Source organism: Peromyscus maniculatus, chromosome 8 (genome assembly GCF_049852395.1).
Source record: "Peromyscus maniculatus bairdii isolate BWxNUB_F1_BW_parent chromosome 8, HU_Pman_BW_mat_3.1, whole genome shotgun sequence".
NCBI lineage: Eukaryota > Metazoa > Chordata > Mammalia > Rodentia > Cricetidae > Peromyscus > Peromyscus maniculatus.
Window position 1 is genome coordinate 10,532,708 of NC_134859.1, and position 22,640 is coordinate 10,555,347.

A 22,640-nucleotide genomic window follows, 5' to 3' on the forward strand; every position below is an offset into this window, starting at 1 on the left:
AATCAAAACACTACAAAAAACTTTCAGGAGGATACAGTTATTTGAACGAGAACACCCCCCAGGTTCATACAGTTGAATACTTGATCCCACTAATGAAACTCTCTGGGAAGGATTAGGAGGTGTGACTTGTTGGAGGAGGTATGCCACTGAGCTTTGAAGTTAAAAAAACCCACCGCTGGGACATGGTGGCAGGAGACAGAGGCAGTCAGATCTCTATGAGTTCGAGGCCAGCCTGGTCTACAGAGCGAGATCCAGGACAGGCACCAAAACTACACAGAGAAACCCTCTCTCAAAAAACAAACAAACAGGGGCTGGAGAGATGGCCCAGCGGTTAAGAGCACTGACTGCTCTTCCAGAGGTCCTGAGTTCAATTCTCAGCAACCACATGGTGGCTCACAACCATCTGTAATGAGATCTGGTGCCCTCTTCTGGCCTGTAGACATACATGGAGGCAGAACACTGTATACATAATAAATAAATAAATCTTTAAAAAACAAACAAACAAACAAACAAACAAACAAAAAACCCACACTCCCCCAGTCTCTTTCTGTCTGCAACTTTTGGTAAGATGTTAACTCTCAGCTACTGCTTCAGGGTCATACCTGCCTGCTGCTGCAAATCCCCACCATGATGGTCAAAGACTAACCCTCTGAAATTGAAAGCAAGCCAAATAAATGCTTTAAGAGTTGCATTGGTGCCGGGTGCGCATGCCTTTAATCCCAGCACTCGGGAGGCAGAGCCAGGCAGATCTCTGTGAGTTCAAGGCCAGCCTGATCTACAGAGCGAGTTCCAGGGCAGGCTCCAAAGCTATAGAGAAATCTTGTCTCCAAAAAACAAAAAATCAAGAAAAATATGAGTTATGGTCTCAGAAAGAGTTTACTATAAAGTTTTTTTTTTTTTTTTTTTTTTTTTAAAAAAAAAAAAAAAAAAAAGGTGCATTGGTGCCTGGCATTGGTAGTGCACACCTTTAATCCCAGCACTTGGGAGCCAGAAGCAGGCAGATCTCTGAGTTCGAGACCAGCCTGGTCTACAGAGTACATCTCAAGACAGCCAGGATTACACAGAGAAACCCTGTCTTGAAAAACCAAAAAAAAAAGTTGCATTTCATCACAGTGCAGGAATGAAGCCACACTCAGGACTGCTGGCTTCCAATCCAGCTCTGTGCTCACTCACTGTGAACAAGCCTCAACCTGAGCCTCAGTTTCTCATCTCTAGAGGAACAGAAGCCAGTCAGCACAAGGCTGAGCACAATGTCTGGGCAACAAGTTTAACTCAACACAATTCCTTTTGTGTTGAGTCTATGGAGTCAAGGAAGACTTGTGAGCAGGAAGGAGTTGCTCTGGTCCTTGGGAAGGAAGATACGGGCAGTAGACAGGGAGTAGCAGGTAGTCCTGCAGGGCAGTTCCAGCACCAGGCCGGGCAGGGGCACTATGGAACAGCAAGATGGAGACAAGCCTGTGCGTTTACCCAGAGCAGAATTCCCCACAGACTGGGACTTAAAGTAAGTGGCCTTCCTGGACTAGTGCTCTGCTCTGTGATGAGGCTTCTTGTGAGCCTGCACCCTGCAGAAGAGCCACTCCAGAGTGATCTTGTTGTCGATGATGCTGGCTGCATGCTGCCCTTACGAGGAGGTCCATAAACTAAGCCCAAGGAGAGGAACTCTCACACAGGAACTGCTTGTTTGGGCATTAGTTAGGTGAGCTAGCTAGGAAGAGCAGAGCCCTGCACCCACCCTAGGCTGAAAGCTGACAGGGCACCAAGCCTGAGTGCATTGGGGTCCTTTACACTCTGAGTAGCCTCCAAGCATCCTATGCTGTTCTCAGCTGCACTCTGCATCCTGGAAGGAGCCAGCTGTGCTGGGTGAACTTGGCACAGAAAACAATAGTCTGGGGAAGTGTTCAGTGACTCTGGTCCTGTCCTCCTCTCCCTGTGGTATCCCAGGGCTTACAGAGCACTTCACATATCACTGTTCTCTCAGACTCCCACTCCTGAAATCTGCACACAGCCATGCAACAACACATACATGTAGTAGCCTTGGACCAAGGGAGTGACAATGGGCGAAGACAGGTTTCCACCACCAGACAGAGCCTAAGGAAGCTGCTTGTTTTTATTTTCACATTTTCTGTGCATGGGTGTTTGACCCATGTGTACCAGCTGAGTGCCTGGTCTTCAAGGAGGCCTGAAGGAAGAATTAGAATTACAGACTGTTTTGAGCTGTCATGTGGAGTCTAGGGATCTGAACTCAGGTCCTCTCCAAGAGTAACCAGTACTCAACCACTGTGCCATCTCTCTAAGCCTGTTTTTTTTTTCTTTTTTCTTTTTCTTTTTTTTTTTTTTTCTCGGAGCTGAGGACCAAACCCAGGTCCTTATGCTTGCTAGGCAAGCGCTCTACCACTGAGCTAAATCCCCAACCCCTATTTTTATATCATTATTATTATTTTGGTTTTTTGAAACAGGATTTCTCTGTGTAACAGGTCTAGCTTTCCTGAAACTCACTTTGTAGACCAGGCTGGCCTTAAACTCACAGAGATCCACCTGCCTCTGCCTCCAGAGTGCTGGGACTAAAGGTGTGAGCCACCATCACCCAGCTATTTTATTTAATTTAATTTATTTATTTATTTTGGTTTTTCGAGACAGGGTTTCTCTGTGTAGTTTTGGTACCTGTCCTGGATCTTGCTCTGTAGACCAGGCTGGCCTCGAACTCACAGAGATCTACCTGGCTCTGCCTCCCAAGTGCTGGGATTAAAGGTGTGTGCCACCGCCATCTGGCCACCTGTTTTATGTTTAACACAGAAACCTTCATAGGAAAAGAGGATGGTGGGATAGGAAAGAGGCCAGGCAGCTGCCACCAGCATGAGTCACACCCAAGTTCTTTTATTTGGGGTTCCACACAGGGGCTCCCAGGCAAGGGTCTCTGCAGATGGCTGCTGGGAAATAAGGACAGAGAAGAAAGGCTCTGACAGAACTAAGTAGACACCACAGGCAGAGCCAGAGGGAGGAGGGAAAACTATCAGAAAATCTACTCGAGCTGTAACCCACAAGAGGCCTGTGAGGAAGACCTGTGCTGTGACACGCAAAGCGGCGCTGTGTGACTCAGAAACAAAGGAAAGGCAACGAGGGACAGCAGCTAAACTGTCATGCTGCTGGGCGGGGACAGTGACAGTGGGGACCTCTATCTTTGCACTACAGCCTCCGTGACCACCATACTTGTGGCCACTAGGCCTCACTTACACCTTACTCCTTAGTCCCTCTGCATTTATGACCCAAGACCAAGACCTGGCCATTCCCAGGCTGCCAGCACCAGGAGGAATCTCCTTGGGCCCCAGTACAACATACCAGCCAGAAGACAGAGAAACCAGAGAAGGAACAAGAGAAAGCAGGGGCTCCCCCAGAGTTACCTCATCATCCTTCCACTCGGAGAAGTCAATCTTGAAAGAGGGCAGGGAGAACTGCTGGCTGACGCCCCTCTTGTAGTGGACGGTCTCAGACTGCAGACAAGGGTTCTTACAGCTGTACCTGCACAGCGAGGGAGGCAGCACCTGACTCCTGTGGAGCCGAGGCTCCCTGCACCCAGCCTCCCACCTCCTTCTGTTACTCATCTGACAGCCAGCTGAGCTGGCAGCCATTTGTTCTACAGGGATTGAGAGCCTCAGTCACTCCAGATGGGAACAGGAAGCAGCCCACTTGGCCAGGTGGCCCTTGCTCTTACAGGAGCCTCCCACTACCAGCTCTGCTCACCATGATGCTGCCCAGCCCTGCCAAGTAACCATTTCTTCAAGAACCTACGCCAGCCCAATACCTCTGCTCTCCTCTGGATGGCCAGAACATGCCTACAAGGTATTTAGAGCATTTACTTTTCCGGCATGATCACGATCACAGTGAAGAACTCCCTGTCCCGATGCTTGCTCCTGGCTGCCTGCTTCTAGTCCCAGTCAGGCATTGCTCCCGAAGAGTCAATGCACATGCATGCCCACACAGGGTGAGGCCTTCACTTCAGTGTCTGCTCATGTTCCGAAGCATGCTGCCACCCTCAGGAGGTCATGTTCACTGAAGCCTCATGCTCTTTTACTGCAGCTCTGCTCTAGTGACCCAGAGACCAGCTCTCTCTGCCTTGCTGGTCCCCACCGAGCTCCAAGGACCATTGTATTTATGCAGAAACTCATCTCATCCCCCAGGCTGACCACTAGAAAACAAGAGCTGAGCCAGTGTCCCCATTCATGAACACAAGCCATGACACTCACTATTCCCACCCCCACCCGTGCTTACTGTCCCAGGGCTTCTCTGGGTATCTAGGACAAAGGCCACAATCAGAGCCTGGGGAGTGGGGGGAGTGGGGGAGGGATGTCCCTGCTGTCCTTGCTGTCAGTGCCAGTGTAGGAGGGAACCCCACAGAGAGGCCAGCCTGGGTATAGTAAAAAGGCCAGCCCAGGAGAGGAATCTCAGCAGCCTGGGCCTTCAGTCATAAGCTGTGGAACCCAGAACCACCCTACTTCAATTTTCTTGATAAGAAGTTAAGGAACAAGAAAGGAACAAGAGGACTGCCTGCCCTGCAACTCAGGACAGTATTCCTGCAGGCTGGGTTTAGGTTCCCAGCACAGCCTTTAAAGCCTGGCTCCTGGAGCCTCCTGTTTCTCTGTCTTGGTGACTTGGTACTAGTATCGTACAGACCAGCAAACTGGGAGGCAAACAGGCCTCATGCAGGTCTCAGGAAAGGTCTACCAGCATGCATCTCTGGGCAGCCATGGCTAGTTGGCCATCCTAGCTCACCTGGTGGCAGCAGGACCCTGTTATCACATATCTCACAGGACACAACAGAGAACAGCTGATCTAGATGGGTTGGGAATGGAGCCCACTGGATGGTGGCCCTCACTTTCTCTGGAGCAGCTCCAAGGCACCTACCCAGAATCCAGGGCTCATCTGCTATGGCAGCTGTGCCCAAGGACAACTCAGAAACGGGAGCTCTTCTTCTCAGTTGTCATCACACTGGAGGCCCAGGGAGGGCAGCACACCACGAGGGTATACTGCCTCAGGCTGTAGCTGGTGAGTAGCTTAACCCAGGGCTTGTGCAGGGAGAGGGCTTGTGCTGGCCACTCTGTACACTCCCTGCTGACAGTCAGTACACACACTGGAGTACTGTCAAGTCAGTAACTTAGTAAATGTAACTAAGTAACCCACTTTTTAAGCCACAGTGAAATCCTCAAAGAACCAACTGTGGAAAAGGCATTAGCTTCCTAATTGCCCACTGCTACTCAGGAGGGAGTCTGCTGGTCGCCCAGGGCCAAGTCCTGAGTCCTAGAGGGAAACCTTTTCTCAACCAGCAGCTAGTTTAGAGCAGCTATTATGCCTCCTTCTGTATGGGGGACTGATTAAAGACACCACTTGTGAGAGATGACCTCCCCAACCCTCATTCCCAGGTGAGGAAACCGAGGTGGAAGCGGTTCCGTGCTCTGATGACATCAGCAGACACAGAGCTGAGAAACACTCAAAGCCAGTGTTCTCGGTCCTCCTCACCCCAATGCTAGATCTGAGCCTTGGAAAGGACACAGACATGTTTCTGCCCATCTGTGAAGCTGCTTAGGCCAGGGCTGGCTTTCCAACCACGGTCATGCTGTGACTGCAGGCTGCAAACTCCTGGGTCTGTCAAGACTCATATTCTAAAGAAAATCTCCAAAAGTTCAAATTTGTAATTGTGACACAACAAAATACACATATTTGGTATCTGCCCAAACTCCTGACATAGAGCTCACAACCTTTTCAAGTCTTCTGGGTGCTGGGTGTCCCTCTATCCAAAGGAGGTGACTCTATGGAGGCTTTTGGAGGAGGGTGGTAGCCAGAAAGACCACCATCAGCAGCAGGGAGCTTTTGGTCCAAGGCGCTCTCCAGGAAGGGGGAAGGCTGCAGAGTGAACTAACAATGACACCACAGGATACTGCAAAGCACACACAAAGCCCAAAGTGCTGCACTCAAGGACTCACACTGCCATGCCGTTCAAGAACTCCTCTACTGCCTGGCAATAAATGGTGATAGCCACGCGGGCGTCGGCATCAAAGGTGAATTCCAGACTGTAGAGCACACGGGGCTTCTCACCGTCCTCGGTAGGGCTGTCTGCGTCGTCTTTGTACCTACCAAAAGTGGGCAGAAGAGGGCAGGTCAGGAGTCATAGCCCCCAGGAACTGGCCTGCCCACACAGCTGCGGGACACATGCAGCTGCTTTGCTAGCAAGGTAGAAGGAGGCCTGTTCCCTGTGATACAACAAGACCTATAATCCACAGTCTGCTCCCCTTTCTTCCTGCCCCCAGAAAAAAAGGGACAAGTGTTCTTGATGTGGATGTCTTAGGTTTAAAGCAGTTTCGTATACTACCGACAACTGGACTAGTCGACTCATCCCAGGGGTACCCGCTCCAGGCACAGTAGGAAACTGAGCGTATTCCCTGGGTTCCACATTTTACATGCAGCAGCACCCAGGAACCAGTGCTTTCCACACTCAGGCCAGTAATACAGAGGCACAACTGCAGGAGTGGGAGAACCCCTGATTGGACGGCCCAGGGTCCTGGTGCAGAGTCTGACAGCGTGTGAGAACAGAGCCTGGGCCCTTTCAAGATCCCTGCCCCCCTCCCCAAGCACTAACCAGAGCGTCTGCACCACACAGGGTCCCCAGAGGGCAGCACTAGGGGAGTTACCTCACAAGCCGGAGGGAGTCTTTGCGGATGTTCACCAGGCTCCTCAGTGTCTTTACTGGCTCATGGGGGGCAGGGGTGACATAGGGAAACTAGGAGAGAAATACAAGTAATGTAGATGACTCTCTAAGAAGCAACAGAGAACAGGAGATAGAAGCCAAGGGAGACCCCAACAGGTATGCTTGGTCTCTGGTCCCCGTGTGAGGGGTTGAACTGATACTGGACACACTGCTCAGAAGACCCTGGCCATTTGGCCAGGGTGTAGGCAAGGACTGACCCTACACCAAGTGACTTGGTTATCAGCCAGTGTCCTCAGCTCTATGCAGATGCTCATAAGTCGCCAGTTAGGCTCTTAGGGTCTTCTCCTGTAGTAGGTTACAACTCACTGCTGCCCACAAAGACAATCAGTTTGTATAACACACCAACCAGCAAGTATTTGGGAAGATAACACATGTACATGTTTACATGCTTATAATTATGCCCCTATATAAAAATACATATAACTGGTGACATGAAACTATGGCTGTATCTTCTGCCAGCAACACTGTGTTGGACCTTGAAAGAAGAGATTAAGCTGGGTAAAGGCACATGGATTGTACATGTTCTCTACCACAACCCAAGTGGATGCCCACTCTCTCGGCATGAAGTAAAAATAGAAGAACTGGAAGCTGAAGAGATGGCTCGACAGTTAAGCATACTGGCTGCTCTTCCAGAAGATCTGGGTTCCATTCTCAGCACCCACCTGTAACTCTAGTTTCAGGGATATGATGCCTTTTTCTGGTGTCCATTGGTACTGCATGCACACCTCATATATATATACATACACACACACACACACACACACTCAGGCACACAGATATATACACACAAAATTAATAAATCTTTTCAAAAAATTAAAAAGATTCACAGAGAGCCTGCAAAAGTTAAGACTCTGGGAGTTGAGGTAACAAATGTGACAAAGAAAAAGTCCCAGGCTAGTTCCCAGGTAGGAGAGCACAACACTTGCCCGGTCCCCAGCCTACAGGATATACACTACAGGTCAAGATTTTGTGTCAGCTACCTGCTCTGTGACTAATACACCTAGAAGCCTCTGGTGTGAAGGCCACTCGTGAGGCCTGAAGCATGTTCCAGATGCAGGCATGCTGCATGTTGGAGAATGGAGCTCAGTGTTCCTTAGAGGGCCTCCTGTCTTGCCTATCATTTAAAACCTCTGCTCAGGGATTTCCTCCCTGGCCCTTGTTTCTCCACTGGACCCTCTTCCTAGGCATCACACTCGGACCTAGTCTTACTGACATTGCCCATCAGTGCAAATCTTCGGCCTCTTGGTGCTCCTTGCTCTTGCACACTTTCTTTCTTGAATACTTCCCATAGGAAACCTCTGCTCCTTCTCATCCTCACCTGACATCATCCATCCTAAGACATTTCCACAACCCATCCCAATACCTTTCTTGCCCTGGGCTGAGCCTCCCTCACCTCCTGAAAGCTTACTGAAAGGTCCATTTGAGCACCTTGATTCTAACTCACAGGAGGTGTGCTGTCTAGTTTGTGTCCACTCGACACAAGCTGGAGTCATCAGAGAGGAGGGAGCCTCAATGGAGAAAACGTCTCAGGAAGACTGAACTGTAGACAAGCCTGTAGGGCATTTTCTTAATTAGCAATAATGTGGAAGTGCCCAGCACACTGTAGGATGGATTCTGTAAGAAAGCAGGCTGAGTGAGCCATGAGGGGCAAGCCAGTTAAGCAGCTCTCCTCCACAGCCTCTGCATGAGCTCCTGCCTCCAGGTTCTACTCTGTTTGAGTTCCTGCCTTGGCTTTTCTCAATGGACTATAATTCAGGATATGTAAGCCAAATAAACCCTTTCCTCCCCAAATTGCTTTTGGCCATGGTGTTCCATCACAGCAATAGTAACCCTAACTAAAACAAGAAGCATACCCTCTGGCATTAGAGCTTACTTCTTCAGGATTCGGCATATACTGAAGACCAGCTGAGACATGCAGCCTTGTGGACTGAGTAACTACTGGATTCTTGGACTTTCCATTCACAGCCAGACATTGTTGGATTAGCTGGACACAGCCTGTAAATCATTCCAACAAATTCCTTTCTACAGAGAGAGATTCATTCTAGACCTTCTGTTTCTCTAGGGAGCCCTAATAAACCGCTCACCCATTTCACTGCCCTCCAACTAGCCTGCAGACCCATACCGTGCAGACCCACTGCTTGCTGGGAGCCTGCCTGCCTTAGGCCACTCCAGCTCCTCCTCTCCATGCAGCACAACTCAGCCCAGCCATGGGCTCTGCAGTAGGATCTTTTCCTCCCACTTTTTGTTTCTTCTTCTGTCCCTCCTTTTGTTTTGTTTTGTTGTTGTTGTTTTCCTGTCTTTTCTTCTGTATGATCCTTACTGCCTGAGAAATGGGGAAAGGGTCTGACTTCAGTCTTCAGTTCCTACAGGAAAGCCCTAGACATACACTAGCTGCCAAAGGCGTAGTGAAAGAATGGACAGATATGCTTAAATATGTGTTTCTTTGGCAATTGGTGGGATCATGGCTGTTTCCCACCATTCCACAGAATATGGCTGTTCTTTCTGCTCATACAAAAGGCTTAGAATGAAATCACTAACTTTGTGCAGCCTGGATGCACTAGCTCAATAATAGCTGTTCTGTCCCCCAGTGACTCAATCCTGACTGACTGTCTCTCAGAGGCAGCCCCAGGACACACTCCAAGTCACATGCTTACTTCCAGTTCTGCTCAGATGCTGGGTACTCTGTCCGATCAGGGGTAACTTGGTGCCTGCTCGTCCTCACAGCTGTACAGAAGCAACTGAGACAGTCTTCCCACTACTCACCCCAGCCACAAGTGCCAGCCCTGCTGAGACCCACCTGGACTGGACGACTGCCCAGGAAGTTCAGATCCATGTTCTCTCCAAAGAGGTAACCTTCAGGATGGGGGGTGTCAAATTTCTCGCCTCCCATGAAAAAGTGCGAAGCAAAGTAGTTTCCTGCTTAAAAAAGGAAACATGTTTGTCCATAGAACACAGCGCTCAGCACAACTCTGTGGGGACAACCAAGAAGCCATTCTAAGTGGCTCATGTTATTCTGGTTCTGCTCTCCACCAGCCTTCTATAAACAACTGGCTCTATAACCTGCCTCTCCCTACTCACAGATGACAGCAGATTCTGGATTTGAACGTCACTGCCCAGGAGTCAGTTAAGCCATACTTTTCCTAACTGCAAAAGACGTGTTCAAGTTCTACCCTGGACCCTTGCTTGGAAACAGCTGGGCTCTCTATTGGTGTGGTTAGTTATGATGAAACCCCAGTGGACTAGGGAAACTCTACACCCAGTGATGACACACGTATGAAAGTGGGAGATCTGGACACAGATGTACAGGAGGAAAGAAAGTGGGTGAAGATACAAGCAGAGACTGGAGGGAAGCAGCTACCAGATCAGGGGTAGGATGGATCCTCCAGAAGCCAAGAGAGCAGCAAGGAAGGATTCTCCTGAAGCCTTCACTGGGAGCACAGCCCAGCAAGATCTCAATTCCCGATTCCTGACCTCCAGAATTGCGAGGGGACACACAGCAGTGGTTTTAAGTCACTGTTGATGGTCACTTGTCATCGTTTCTCCAGAAATCCTTGCATAATTCTTGCCCTCATACTGTCTGTACTCTGCCTTCCAAATCTGAGCCCCATGAACCTAATATCAGTGATGATCAAAGTTTAAAATTTGATGTTAATCTGGATTCTTTCTCACAAGTACTGAAACTTTTAAGTGGTTTCTACCTAGACCCCAGAACACTTAACACACTAAACTTACAGTTCAGGAAACGTGGCACAGTGGTTAAGAACACTTGCTGCTCTTGAAGAGGAGCAAGTTTGGTTTCCAGCATCCACATGGCACTCACAACCACCCCTTACTCCAGGTCTAAGAGATCCAATGCCCTCTTCTGGCCTCTGTGTGCACCAGGCATGGATGTGGTGCATATACATACATGTAGGCAAAAATACTCATACACATAATATAGAATAAATATATCTTAAAAATAAAAAAATTAAAAACCACCAAGCTTTCATTTCTCCTGAGGAAAAAGATGAAACTCTTCAGATGTTGAAAGAATTGGGCACACATACCCCTGAAGAAAACCAGAAGCCAGGCCTCTCCCAGACATCCAGCCTGAGGCTGGCCCACCACACCCCAGTACTCTCCAGCACAGATGACCTAAGCAGAAGCCTAGGTGACCATGGACCCATGGATGTTAGGGCTGTTCAGACTATATATCCCTCAACTTCATGAGCATCAGGAACTTCTGGGCCCCTAAATCCAAAAGTTCTTCTTACGAGTCCCAGTGGGCATTTTGGGCTCCAGGAATACCCAACATGAACCTGTGACTTTCCTGAGAATCACAATCCCAGCTGCAGTAGGAACAGACAAGGCCAGTAAGGTATATCAGGGCCCAGGAGATAAGGCTAGGCAGCTCTTGCCCAGAGCCAAGAAGCCAGCTCAGCTGTCTCTGACTATGGGAGCAGAAGGCAGGGCCTAACCTCAACTCTAGTGCTAACCTACCGTGTGTACCAGACAGTCAGCTACAGCCAAACAAACAACAATGTGACAACTAGTTCAAGATATACTCCCTGGGCTTTATCGATTGCCTCAAGTGCTCCATTGAAGACCTGCACACACTGGCATGGAACAGAACGACTTGCACATCTGTAGAATGATATGTGCTAGTGAAGTCAGAAAAGCATGCTGCATGTACTCCTAGATCCTGTTTGGACACACACAAAACAAGATATGAGAACAAACAGAATGGTCTCAAAAAGATATGTCTGAAAAGCTACTAAACAAAGCCATGTGAAGTCCAAGAAAAGGACCAAAGCCCTGGCTTTCTGCTCTGCGGTGGGTCTTTGTAGTAAACACATACCATGGTGGCTTTGTCAATAAAGAGAATGACTGCAACAAAGACAAGTACAAGGACATCTTCCCAAATCACCTGCAGTCACACGCAGCCCTGCTACCAGAAAAGCACTGGTATATATGAGCACTTATGGGGAGAGAATCTCAAGGCACAGGTGGTTTCTGATCATGTCTGGCCTTGGCTTCAATCCTAGCCAACCTCTATCCATCTAGTCTGAACCATGGAGCAGAGGAGTGGGACTTTGACCAACAACTGCAAAACAGCCTAGTCTGTCCTCACATACACAGTACATCAAATGAATGGCTGCTAGGAAACTCGCCTGTGCTAAGATCCTTCTGATAGGCTGGCACTGCACTAGCTGGGCAGCAAGAGATGCAACAGGGAAATATAAGGAAGATGCAACTGGATGCAAGGAAGCATACCGATACCACACAGAACCTCCAACCCAACACTGAAGTACCCTTTCGATACCTATTCATTTGGGGCACACTCCACAGCAAGGGTAGCCTCGGCCTGAAAGGAAGGCTTGAGAGAAGGCACAATGAGCATGGGAGCTGAAATGCCCTAGAGCCCAAGCAGGATATAGGGACCTGGCTGGGAAACCTCCTGCTCCAACTTCCTCCAGGGGTCCTTTAAGAAACAACCACATTGTGAAGCCACAGACTCTAAAATTGGTATAGGAGCCAGCCTCCAAGATGGCTTTAAGGGTTCTGACCTCCAATAGAACCCCAGAGGAAACAGAAAAGGCTGAGCACATAACCAGGAGCTCTTGTGGAAGTGGTGGAGTATGATTTCAAAGACTCCAGGCAAGGCAGATGTTACACTTGAGCACATTCAAGCAGCTAGCCCATAGAAAGGTCCTGTGGCAAGGAGTGGGGAATCCTGCTAATGACCCATATTAACCTGAAGGACATGTGCAAGCCGCCAGCCCTCAACTCCATGGCAGCCTGCAAGAGATCCAAGGCAGAACCACCTCCAGGTGGTTCCCAGACTCCTGAGTATTCTTATAAGCTGTTAAACTCTTTTTGTTTTTTGAGACAGAGTTTCTGTATGTACTCCTGACTATCCTGGAACTTGATCTGTAGACCAGGCTGGACTCCAACTCAGAGATCTGCCTGTCTCCTGAATATCGGGATTAAAAGCATATGTCATCACTGCCTGGCTTAAATTTTATTATTTTAATTATGTGTATGTGTGTAAGTATGTGCAGGTATCTGTAGAAGCCAAGTGTCAGACCCTCCTGGAACCACCTAACATGAGTGATGGGAATTAAACCTGGTCCTCAGGAAGAACAGTATATGCTCTTAACCACTGAGCCATCTCTACAGTCTAGGTGTTGAACTCTGAAGTTACTGTTACATTGGCAGAGAAGACTGGTTCTTCCCACAAAGGGACTCCTAAGAAATTTCTGTGGTCACTAACCTGATCAAGGCCACCAGTATCTCCTACCTTCCGGGCTCCACACTACCACTAACCCACAAAGTCTTCCCCATATCCTAGCACCTCCAATGGTTTTTAACCACATCACACCAGTGCCAGCCCCGTGCTCTCCTCTATAACACTCTTAGCCCCACTCACACCTCAAGACCTCTGTATGTACAGTTCCCTTTGCTCACGGAGTTCTTCCCATGAGCTCGGCCTTCACCCACACCCTTCAAACTGCAGCCTCCACCACCCACCTGCCCCTTGCTGTACTTCCTTCCACAATGTCTTCAGTCCAAATGGACCCTATATTGGAGGCTCCAAAGACCTGTAGTTCTAGGTTTCCATTAACTGCATAAAGTAAGAAGGTACACAGTTTACTTTATTTATACTCTGTCACTGTCCTACAAATAACATAACTGGTAAAACAAAAATTCCAAATGATCTGAGATATGGGAAAATATGTCTGTCACAGCAGTGATTATAATATCCCAGAATGCCAGGCAGTGGCGATGCACGCCTTTAATCCCAGCTCTCGGCAGGCAGGGCCAGCCTGGTCTACAAAGTGAGTTCCAGGACAGCCAGGGCTACACAGAGAAACCCTGTCTCAAAAAAACCCAAAAGTATATAACAACAACAACAACTATAATAATAATAATAATGATAATGATGATAATAATAATAATAATATCCCAGAATGACCCAATTTCTATCTAGAGTGAGATAATGGTGATGACCATACAACTGAATACACTAGAAACCACCAACTAAACTTAGGAACTTGGTATGTGGGTAACGTCCCAATAAAACCATTAAGAAGACAATAACTAGCAATTAGATGCTATCTGTTGGGCTGCAGAGGGAGCTCAGCAGGAATCTGCCTAGCACCTCAAGACCAGGGGTTTATCTCCTCATCTTCTGCACCAACACACACACACACACACACACACACACACACACACACACACACACACACACCACAAAACTGAGGACATGACTGCTTTGTGGTGTTGTTAACAAGAAAATTTTTAGTGTAGATATGAGAGAGAGAACAGTCAGAGGCATCAGGAAGAGTCTGGAGCAGAGAGAGAAAGTAGACTGAATATGTGAATATGAGCAGCAGACTGGATGAACCTGGCCATGAGAGGAGGAAGAGCAGAACAGAGAGAGGGACATAGAAAAAGGGACTGTGAGAGAGCAGAAGGAAACTAAGAGTGAGCACAGCCAAAATAGCAGGATTATAAGGAGAATGAGCACCTGGAAGGAGGGAAGCCCATGAGCTGAGGAAGTTCAGGGTAGGGGAGGAGGTGAGAAGAGCTTGGATGCTAGCCTGGACTCTGAAATGTGTAACAGGTACTTGAGATGCTGAGGGAGCCTAGAGGCCAGCATGTGCTTTGGTATGCTAATAGTCACAGCTAGCCATTTGTCCCTTCTGCCTTTTGGAATTTAGGGAAATGGGAGTTTCCTTTGGACTGACACTGGGAAGACAGCTCAATGGATAAAGCCACTTGCCACCAAGCCTGATGACTGAGCTCTATTCTTAGGACTCAGATGGTAGAAGAAGAGTCTTTTGACTGCCATCATTGCATATGCACACACCCACAAATGAATTAATAAAATGTAAGGAAAATTTTTAAAAAGGATAAAAAGAGAATGAAAAGGCAAAGCATGTCCTGGAGTCCCATCCAGGAATTTAGGACAATCTGGGCAGTACCAACTCAAAAACAAAAAAAGGAAAAGCACAGAGCAACCTGGAGAGAGCTGAGAAAAAAGATCTGGAAGGATCCACGGGAAACCCTGTTGACAAATCTCAGAGAAGTCAGAAGACATGGAAGTGGGAAACAATCTCAATACCCTTTGCAAAACCAACGACACTGCTGATTCTCACCCATTCATTCTGGTTCTTGTTGCTGTTTTAATCTAATTTATCAGGAGACTCTGGGACTAGGTAAGAGGTTCTTGTTCTAGACCAGTGATTCTCAACCTTCCTAAGCTCTAACCGTACCTCATGTGTAACTGCATGGTGACCCCAAACTGTAAAATTGTTTGTTTGTTTATTTTCTGGAGCTGAGGACTGAACCCAGGGCCTTGCGCTTGTTAGGCAAGCGCTCTATCACTGAACTAATCCCACTCCCCACCCCCTTTTTCTGTTTTTTGGTTTTTTTTTTTTGAGACAGGGTTTCTCTGAGTAGCTTTGCGCCTTTTCTGGAACTCCCTCTGTAGGCCAGGCTGGCCTCAAACTCACAGAGATCTGCTTGGCTCTGCCTCCCAAGTGCTGGGATTAAAGGTGTGCGCCACCACTGCCCAGCGTAAAATTGTTTTTGTTGCTATTTCATAATTGTAATTTTGCTACTGTTATGAACTGTACTGTAAACATCTGATATGCAGGATATCCTGATATGTGAAAGGGTTGTTTGACCCCAAAGGGTTGAGAACCACTGGTCCAGACCCTTAAACATTTGCAACCAAATCCACTAAGCCTTCGAATCAGACCTGGGCTGAAAGCAACTTACTCAGAAGGGCCTTCTCTCAGTACTTCAATACCCAATACCCTCCAGAGCATGAGGGCAGAGGCCCTGCATCTGGGTGTGAGGTACCTCTCACCTTGCCTGAGACCTTCACGTCTAAGGAGTGTGGACTCCTGATTCATGGGTTCCAAAGATTCCAGTTCAATCCCTTCTCCTCATATTCCACCCCCGCCCCCCCGGTGGAATAAACACCACTACACCTGGTCCTGTGGCGCCTTCCCCTGACCTAGCCCTATGTTCTAGTCCTATGTTCTAGCCCTATGCTCTAGCCCTATGCTCTAGCCCTATGCTCTAGCCCTATGCTCTAGCCCTATGCTCTAGCCCTATGCTGTAGCCCTATGCTGTAGCCCTATGCTCTAGCCCTATGCTCTAGCCCTATGTTCTAGCCCTATGCTGTAGCCCTATGCTGTAGCCCTATGTTCTAGCCCTATGCTCTAGCCCTATGTTCTAGCCCTATGCCCTAGCCCTATGCTCTAGCCCTATGCTCTAGCCCTATGCTCTAGCCCTATGTTCTAGCCCTATGTTCTAGCCCTATGTTCTAGCCCTATGTTCTAGCCCTATGCTCTAGCCCTATGCTCTAGCCCTATGCTCTAGCCCTATGTTCTAGCCCTATGCTCTAGCCCTATGCTCTAGCCCTATGCTCTAGCCCTATGTTCTAGCCCTATGCCCTAGCCCTATGCTCCCCTCCACCCACTTACTCAGCTTTCCACCTGCCCTCTAGTCCAACAGGCTGTACCTGCCTTGAACTCCCAAGTGATGTCAGCCTCAACCACCTAGAGGCTGCTCAACTGTCAAAGCCACCCTGAATCACAGCATATCTCTGCTATGACGGCCTATTCAGTTAGAGCTTAACACACACCAAATGAGGGAAGGCAGAGAATGTTGTGTCCAGTGTTTGACAAGAGAGGAAACTGAGGCACAGAGAGGTCACAAGTTCAGGTCATATAGCCAATGAGATATGCTTACTGTCCCCCTGTGTCCTTGTCCTTCAACCACACCAAGCAAAGTGATCTGACAAAGCCACTTAGTGTGCATCCGCTAAGAAACACAGCAGCCCCTCAGGCCCAATGAGGGAGAGTCAGCTTGCTGGGTGGTTTCAATCATCACCCCCTGTGAGAAGGGAGCAAGAAAGGCAGGAAAAAGGTGGTTGTCACACATGGGAAAGTACACTAATTGTACCTGATAAAAATTCTTCTTGACCCCTCAAAGGACAGGTGTTGCCAGTTCACAAAGTGCTGACATACTGACCCTAAACCCAGCTCCATGAGGCAACTGGGGCAACCTGCAAGATCGGAACATCATAGGTCCTAGAAAAACACTGCTCTCAGGAAAGCCACCCCAGCCCCAGGCTAAGTGGGAGGCAGTGAGAGCAGCAGCCCCACAGCTTGCCAGTTGTCAAGGGTAGAGCCAACTCGCTCTAGTCACCCGTTCACTGAACCCTGAGCTGAGTCCGTATGTGTGCACAGACCAGCACCTCTCTCTGCTCTACACGGAGCTTCCCAGTCTACTCCCCTCTAGGGCTCAAACCTTTATGTGACCTGCCACAGGAAGGTCTGCCAGGACTGGCAGGATGAAGGAAGTCACCCTAGATGGAATCTTGACTTATCTGCAGACTAGAGAGAAGAGGCCCAGCCATCACCTTGCCTCACTCAGGACACCCTGAGGACAGGCAGGGGTGAACATGCAGAGAAAGCTCTGGCAAGTGAGAACACTTCTGGTAATGTTACCCACACTGCGTTTGCCTGTGGATACCCGTGTCTCCCCACTCCCACTCCAAGTGCAGAGGAGGGAGAACAATGGCAAATCAAGCTAAGCACAGCAGTGACCACCAAAGATTCTAGCTCCTGTGTCGACACAAGCTTAGCCTATAGAGGCCTTTTCTGGAAAAAGCTTCCACAGCCTCCAGGATGGCCCTAGCTGCTGGGCACAGGAGGTGGCTGAGTGCAGGGCAGATGGACTAATTCTTTAGTTCTTTATGGAAAGCAGTCAGCAGGATACACCAAGGGTATGGAGGTAAACACTCAACATCCCAAGTAACAAAACAACCCAGAAACAAGTGTCAGGTCCCAAAGTAATTCAGAGCAAATGGCTCTTTTTATCCCCACCTCCCACCCTAAACCTCTCCAGCCCCTCAGCTTCATTTCCTTTCCCCAGCTTCTGATTCCTATATAACCCAGCCATTTTGGCCACACAATCTCCTGGTTCTCTAGGTCCTCCACTCTTGACTCCTGGTCCTCTCTTCTCTTCCTCTCTCACCCACCCGCTCCCCACCCTCCAGCTCAGTTCATTCCATGCCTCTGGCTGAATTCTCCCTGAATCTACAATAAAAACCTCCTCAACCATACCTTGGAGAGGTCATGTCCTCATTTTCCTTTATTTGGTGCTGAACCAGGAGGAGCATATGTGAGCCCCATTCCAAGGGACTTAGTCTCCTAACTAAACAAAGCTGCTAATTTGACTCTCCTAAGATAAGTATAGATCACTTGTTTCTGCTGGCTTCTGCCATCCACCAAATTCTAGTGTCTGCCTCTTCAGCCACTTCTTCCCTCCACCTGCTCTTATCAACCATCTCTCATTATCTATTCATAAGTGTCTCTCTGGCTCCTGGAGCCTGCTACGCCCTCCTTGGGCGCCCATCACCTGCACCTCTCCTTCTCTCTGGCCTGCTATGTCCTCATAGGTATCTCTCTACTAAGACACTTATTCCTCTCCTTCTGTTGGAAACCTCTCTTTCCCCAAAGCCTCTCCCAGTCTACCTCTGGCTGTTTTCTCCTCTACATGTTCTAACCATTCGAGCCAGGCAGATCTCTGTGAGTTCAAGGCCATCCTGGTCTACAGAGCAAGATCCAGGACAGGCATCAAAACTACACAGAGAGGGCTGGAGAGGTGGTTCAGAGGTTAGGAGCACTGACTGTTCTTCCAGAGGTCCTGAGTTCAATTCCCAGCAACCACATGGTGGCTCACAACCATCTGTAACAAGATCTGGTGCCCTCTTCTGGCCTGCAGGCAGACATGCAGGCAGAACACATTATATGTTATAAATAAATCTTCAAAAATTAAAAAAAAAAAAAAAAACTACAGAGAAACCCTGTCTCGAAAAAACCAAAACAACAACAAAAACACCATGTTCTAACCATTCATTTCTCCTCCTCTACCAGGTGTCTGTCACCCTGGAGCTGCCTGCTTTGTGCACTGTTACTACAAAAGCCACACTGGTGTGCCAGAAAGCTCCTTTCACCCTCCTGGGCCCTATCATGTGGACAAGGACATCTGTCCTCTGTGATTTGGGACGCTTCTCTGTGACAAGTCTCTCAGTTCATTCGGGGATGTCCTGGATTGAAATTCTTGTCACTGTGACACTTACCCCTCTGCTCCCTTTGCTCTCAGCTCCTTCCTGGAGCTTCCTCGCCTCCCCAGGAGCTGCGGTCAGTCCCACAGCTTCCTTCAGTCCTTGTAACCCTAACCCTCAGCTGGAGCTCCTGTCTGTGACCCTGGCCTTCTGTCTCTCAGCTGCCTCCTGGAAGTCCCACTGCACCTTAGACCTCCCGGGCCTTAGGTGACCACTTCTCTCTTCCTCCTCGGACTCAGATTTCAAAGCCTCACTGTCTTACTGAAAATGACCTGACCTCAGTACAACTGGATGACCAAAGACGGCACACTCAATTTTCAGATTCTCTCCTATGGTAACAACGCCTGCCACTGCATAAACAAATGATCTGCAAATATCTTCTATCTAAACTTTCTCTGCTCTACCCTTCTAAAAGTCTCTTAAGTCTAAGGTTTCTCTACTTTCCACTCTTAAAAATCTTTTACCTCTAAGATTCTTTGCTCTCTGTTCTCCAAACATCTCTTAAGACCATGCTGTAAACGATCTTAGGATTTGTAAGTTCATTGGGTATGGTTAAAAAAATCTGAAACAAAAGCCAGTGTGGTGGCACTCGCCTTTAATCCCAGCTCTCGGGAGGCAGAAGCAGGCAGAAGAAGCAACCTGGTCTACAAAGTGAGTTCCAGGACAGAGAAACCCTGTCTCAAAAGCAAAAACAAAAAAAAAAAAAAAGAAAAAAAACTCCCCCCACCCCCACCGGCCAAAAAAAAAAAAAAAAAAAAAAGAGGCAGGAGGAACTCTGTGAGTTCGAAGCCAGCCTGGTCTACAGCACAAATTCCAGGACAGCCAGAGCTGTTACACAAAGAAACCCTGTCTCAGAAAAAACAAAGAAAAATAGCTGTTTTTAAATAGCAACCATGTGGCTCACCTCCATCTTGGCTGATGACCTCATCAGGATAGAAGCGACCATGTGGCTCACGGCCATCTTTACTGAGGTTAAAAAGAGTACACGCACTGTAATTAAGACGGCCGTGTGGTATAAACCAACTAAAGCAACAATTATGAAACACAGTCCTATTGAGTCCTCTGCTTATCACTGTGTCTCCTTTTAAACTAAAAGCCGGTCTCCAAAATATTTTGAATTACTATGGATTTTGTATTATGATAAATTCTTAAGATTATAAAGATATGCTCAGGTTATAATGACTTAGAGATGTATGTCTTACTATTTATGTCTTTGCCAACTGTATTCAACACCAGGCTTCCAGAAAATTTAAAAACGGAACATATGTTTGATGAGTAAGTTATGTTTAATAAATAAGGTTTATAAATTCCTAAGGTTATAAAGGTCTACTCAGGTTAACAGAAACTGACTTAAGAGATGTATGCTAACTATTACATCTTCGTTAACTGTGCAATACAGGCTTCTAGAAAATTTAAATAAGAACATATGTCTGATGAATAAGGTATGTTTAATAAATAAGGTTTATAAATTCCCAAGATCTACTCAACATTAATTGACTCGAAGATATGTCTAGTCTCTCTGTCTTTGTAATTTTGCTAAGTTTTAACTACTTGAATAAACTGAGTCATACAAAAAACTGATATTCTGTAATGGTATACTATTTTTTTTTTTTTTAAATCAGAAGTTTCCAGTCTCTGTATGGACTGCATTTCTGGTTTAAACTTTTTTTATGGTTTAAAGTTTTTGTTTTTTTTGTTTTTCAAAACAGGATTTCACTATGTAGCCCTGGGTGTCACTATATAGACCAGGCTGACCTCGAGCTCAGAAATCCGCCTGCCTCTGCCTCCTGAGTGCTGGGATTAAAGGTGTGTGCACCACCACCACCACCACCACCACCACCACCACCACCACCACCACCACCACCACCACCGCCGCCCAGCTTAAAAAAAAATCAAATTCTTTAATGTGCTCAGAACTATGCTCATAGTCATGCTAAGTACAAATGTAATTCCTTTACAGGGACAAGCTTTATTTAGTCTCCTGTACGTGTTTTCAAGGTTAAGCCTAAAAGCAAGTAACTAAAAACAAGTAAAGTTTGTTTAAAATAAGATACACTTAATAGATGGTCCTCAGACTCCTCAGAGATATGCCGGATATGGCATTTAAAGTGATTAATGAAGAAGTTTCCCATGGGAATGCCAGCTCCTAACAGCAACCCTAAGGTCTGCTAAGACAGTGTGGCACAGACAACTCCACCTGGATTGTGGTAATGCTAACCACTGGGCAAAGAACTGCCAGGGCCCTGCCCAAACTGTGGACACTGTTGGGTTGACTGCTCTGCTCTGCTGGCTAATGTAGGTCAGTTTTCCCAAGTTCCTCCTCTATAGGAAAATCTCTGGACCTTCTGGGTCTGACCACTACAGGCTCATGCTGTTTGTGTGGCAGCTGAAGATTTATTGGTGTCCTGTATGACAGCTGAAGACCTACAAACTGCCCCCAGTGAAACCATCGAGATTACCACGAGAAGCCTAGGGTAACTGTCCAGGTTGTGACTGATACATACACAGGCCATTTGGATTATACTTCCTGCTATAATTTATCTTCTCGGATCTCTGATGATGTTGATGGCTGCAGCTCTATCAGTTTGGTAGCAGCAAGCAGCCAGCTCCTCCCTGCAAGGCTGCAGCTGCCTGGTCAGCTCCTATCCTATGTAAAATCAGGCCTCACTTTTCTAGAGCCATTAGGTCTCCTGCTGACTTCACTCTGAAAGAGATAAACTGATTTCAATGTAACTTTTTACTATTTCTTTATTAACGGAACTTGCTTTGCAATGACTGCTGTCAGTGATCAACCACTTGTGTATCATAGTAAATGACTGGATGCAAAGAAATGGTTTGAAGTTTATGTAAGTTCTAGCTAGAACTCCATTGATTGATATTGAAATTCTGAACATTTGAAGTCTTTTTTTACACAGAAAAACCCTGTCTCAAAAAACAAAAAACAAACAAACAAACAAAAATCAATGGAGTTCTGATAACCTATTAATCTAGACCTGGTAAAGCACTTACTATCATAGCCACAAGTTCAAAATTCCAAAATTCCTTTGTTTATTATCTAAGTATAAACTTACGGTGCTTCTCAGCATGCTGAAACTATATATCCAATCTATATATCCAGCACTCTGGACATTAAACCCAAAACCATAGCTTTTGCTATGACTCAAAGGTATGAATCTACTGCTTTTTCTACAACATGGATTTCAGTACAGATTACAAACAGTAGTTATGCTAATATATCTAAAACTTTTATCTTTTTTTGTAAACTTAAAAAATTCTTATAAGCAAGCCAGTGGTGGTGCACACCTTTAATCCCAGCACTCAGGAAGCAGAGGCAGGTGGATCTCTGTGAGTTAGAGGCCAGCCTGGTCGACACAGCAAGTTCCAGGATAGCCAGGGCTATACAGGAAGACCCTGTCTCAAAACAAAACAAAAAAAGCAAACAAAAAATTCTTACAGCAAGTTGCGACTTGGGTCGACCTGTCATCGGTCAAACGGACTCCAGATAAGTACGCCTATTCAGCCACAGCCTAAGCTTCCCTCTACTGCCCGCCCGAGAGCAGCTTCCCCTTCCCCTGGTCTTGGAACTCCTCCCCTCCCCAAACTACCAAGATGGGCCGGAAGCTTCAAGTGTACACCCAAGATAAAGGTTTTCCTCTCTCCTCCTTCACTTCACCTTCTGTCCCTAGTCTATATCCATCCCAGGAGATTTCCAATCAAATGAAGATGTAAACTGCTCCAAAACTACCTGCAACA

At 47.3% G+C, this 22,640-nt stretch overlaps 1 protein-coding gene across 8 annotated transcripts in view; it reads right to left on the reverse strand.

Moving 5' to 3' along the window:
• The window catches only part of Mgrn1 (mahogunin ring finger 1), a 53,819-nt gene that overhangs the window by 23,533 nt on the left and 7,646 nt on the right, over positions 1–22,640 (reverse strand). For 4 of the 8 annotated variants that reach the window (XM_006984679.4, XM_006984680.4, XM_006984682.4 and 1 more), the window contains exons 2-5: positions 9,555–9,673; positions 6,681–6,769; positions 5,976–6,122; positions 3,399–3,516 (exon numbers count right to left, since the gene is read on the reverse strand). In XM_006984679.4, coding sequence (XP_006984741.1) covers positions 3,399–3,516; positions 5,976–6,122; positions 6,681–6,769; positions 9,555–9,673 — 473 coding nt within the window. Of the gene's footprint in view, positions 1–3,398; positions 3,517–5,975; positions 6,123–6,680; positions 6,770–9,554; positions 9,677–22,640 lie in introns of all 8 variants that reach the window. The other 4 variants (XM_016003207.3, XM_016003209.3, XM_016003206.3 and 1 more) reach the window with 1 other exon arrangement.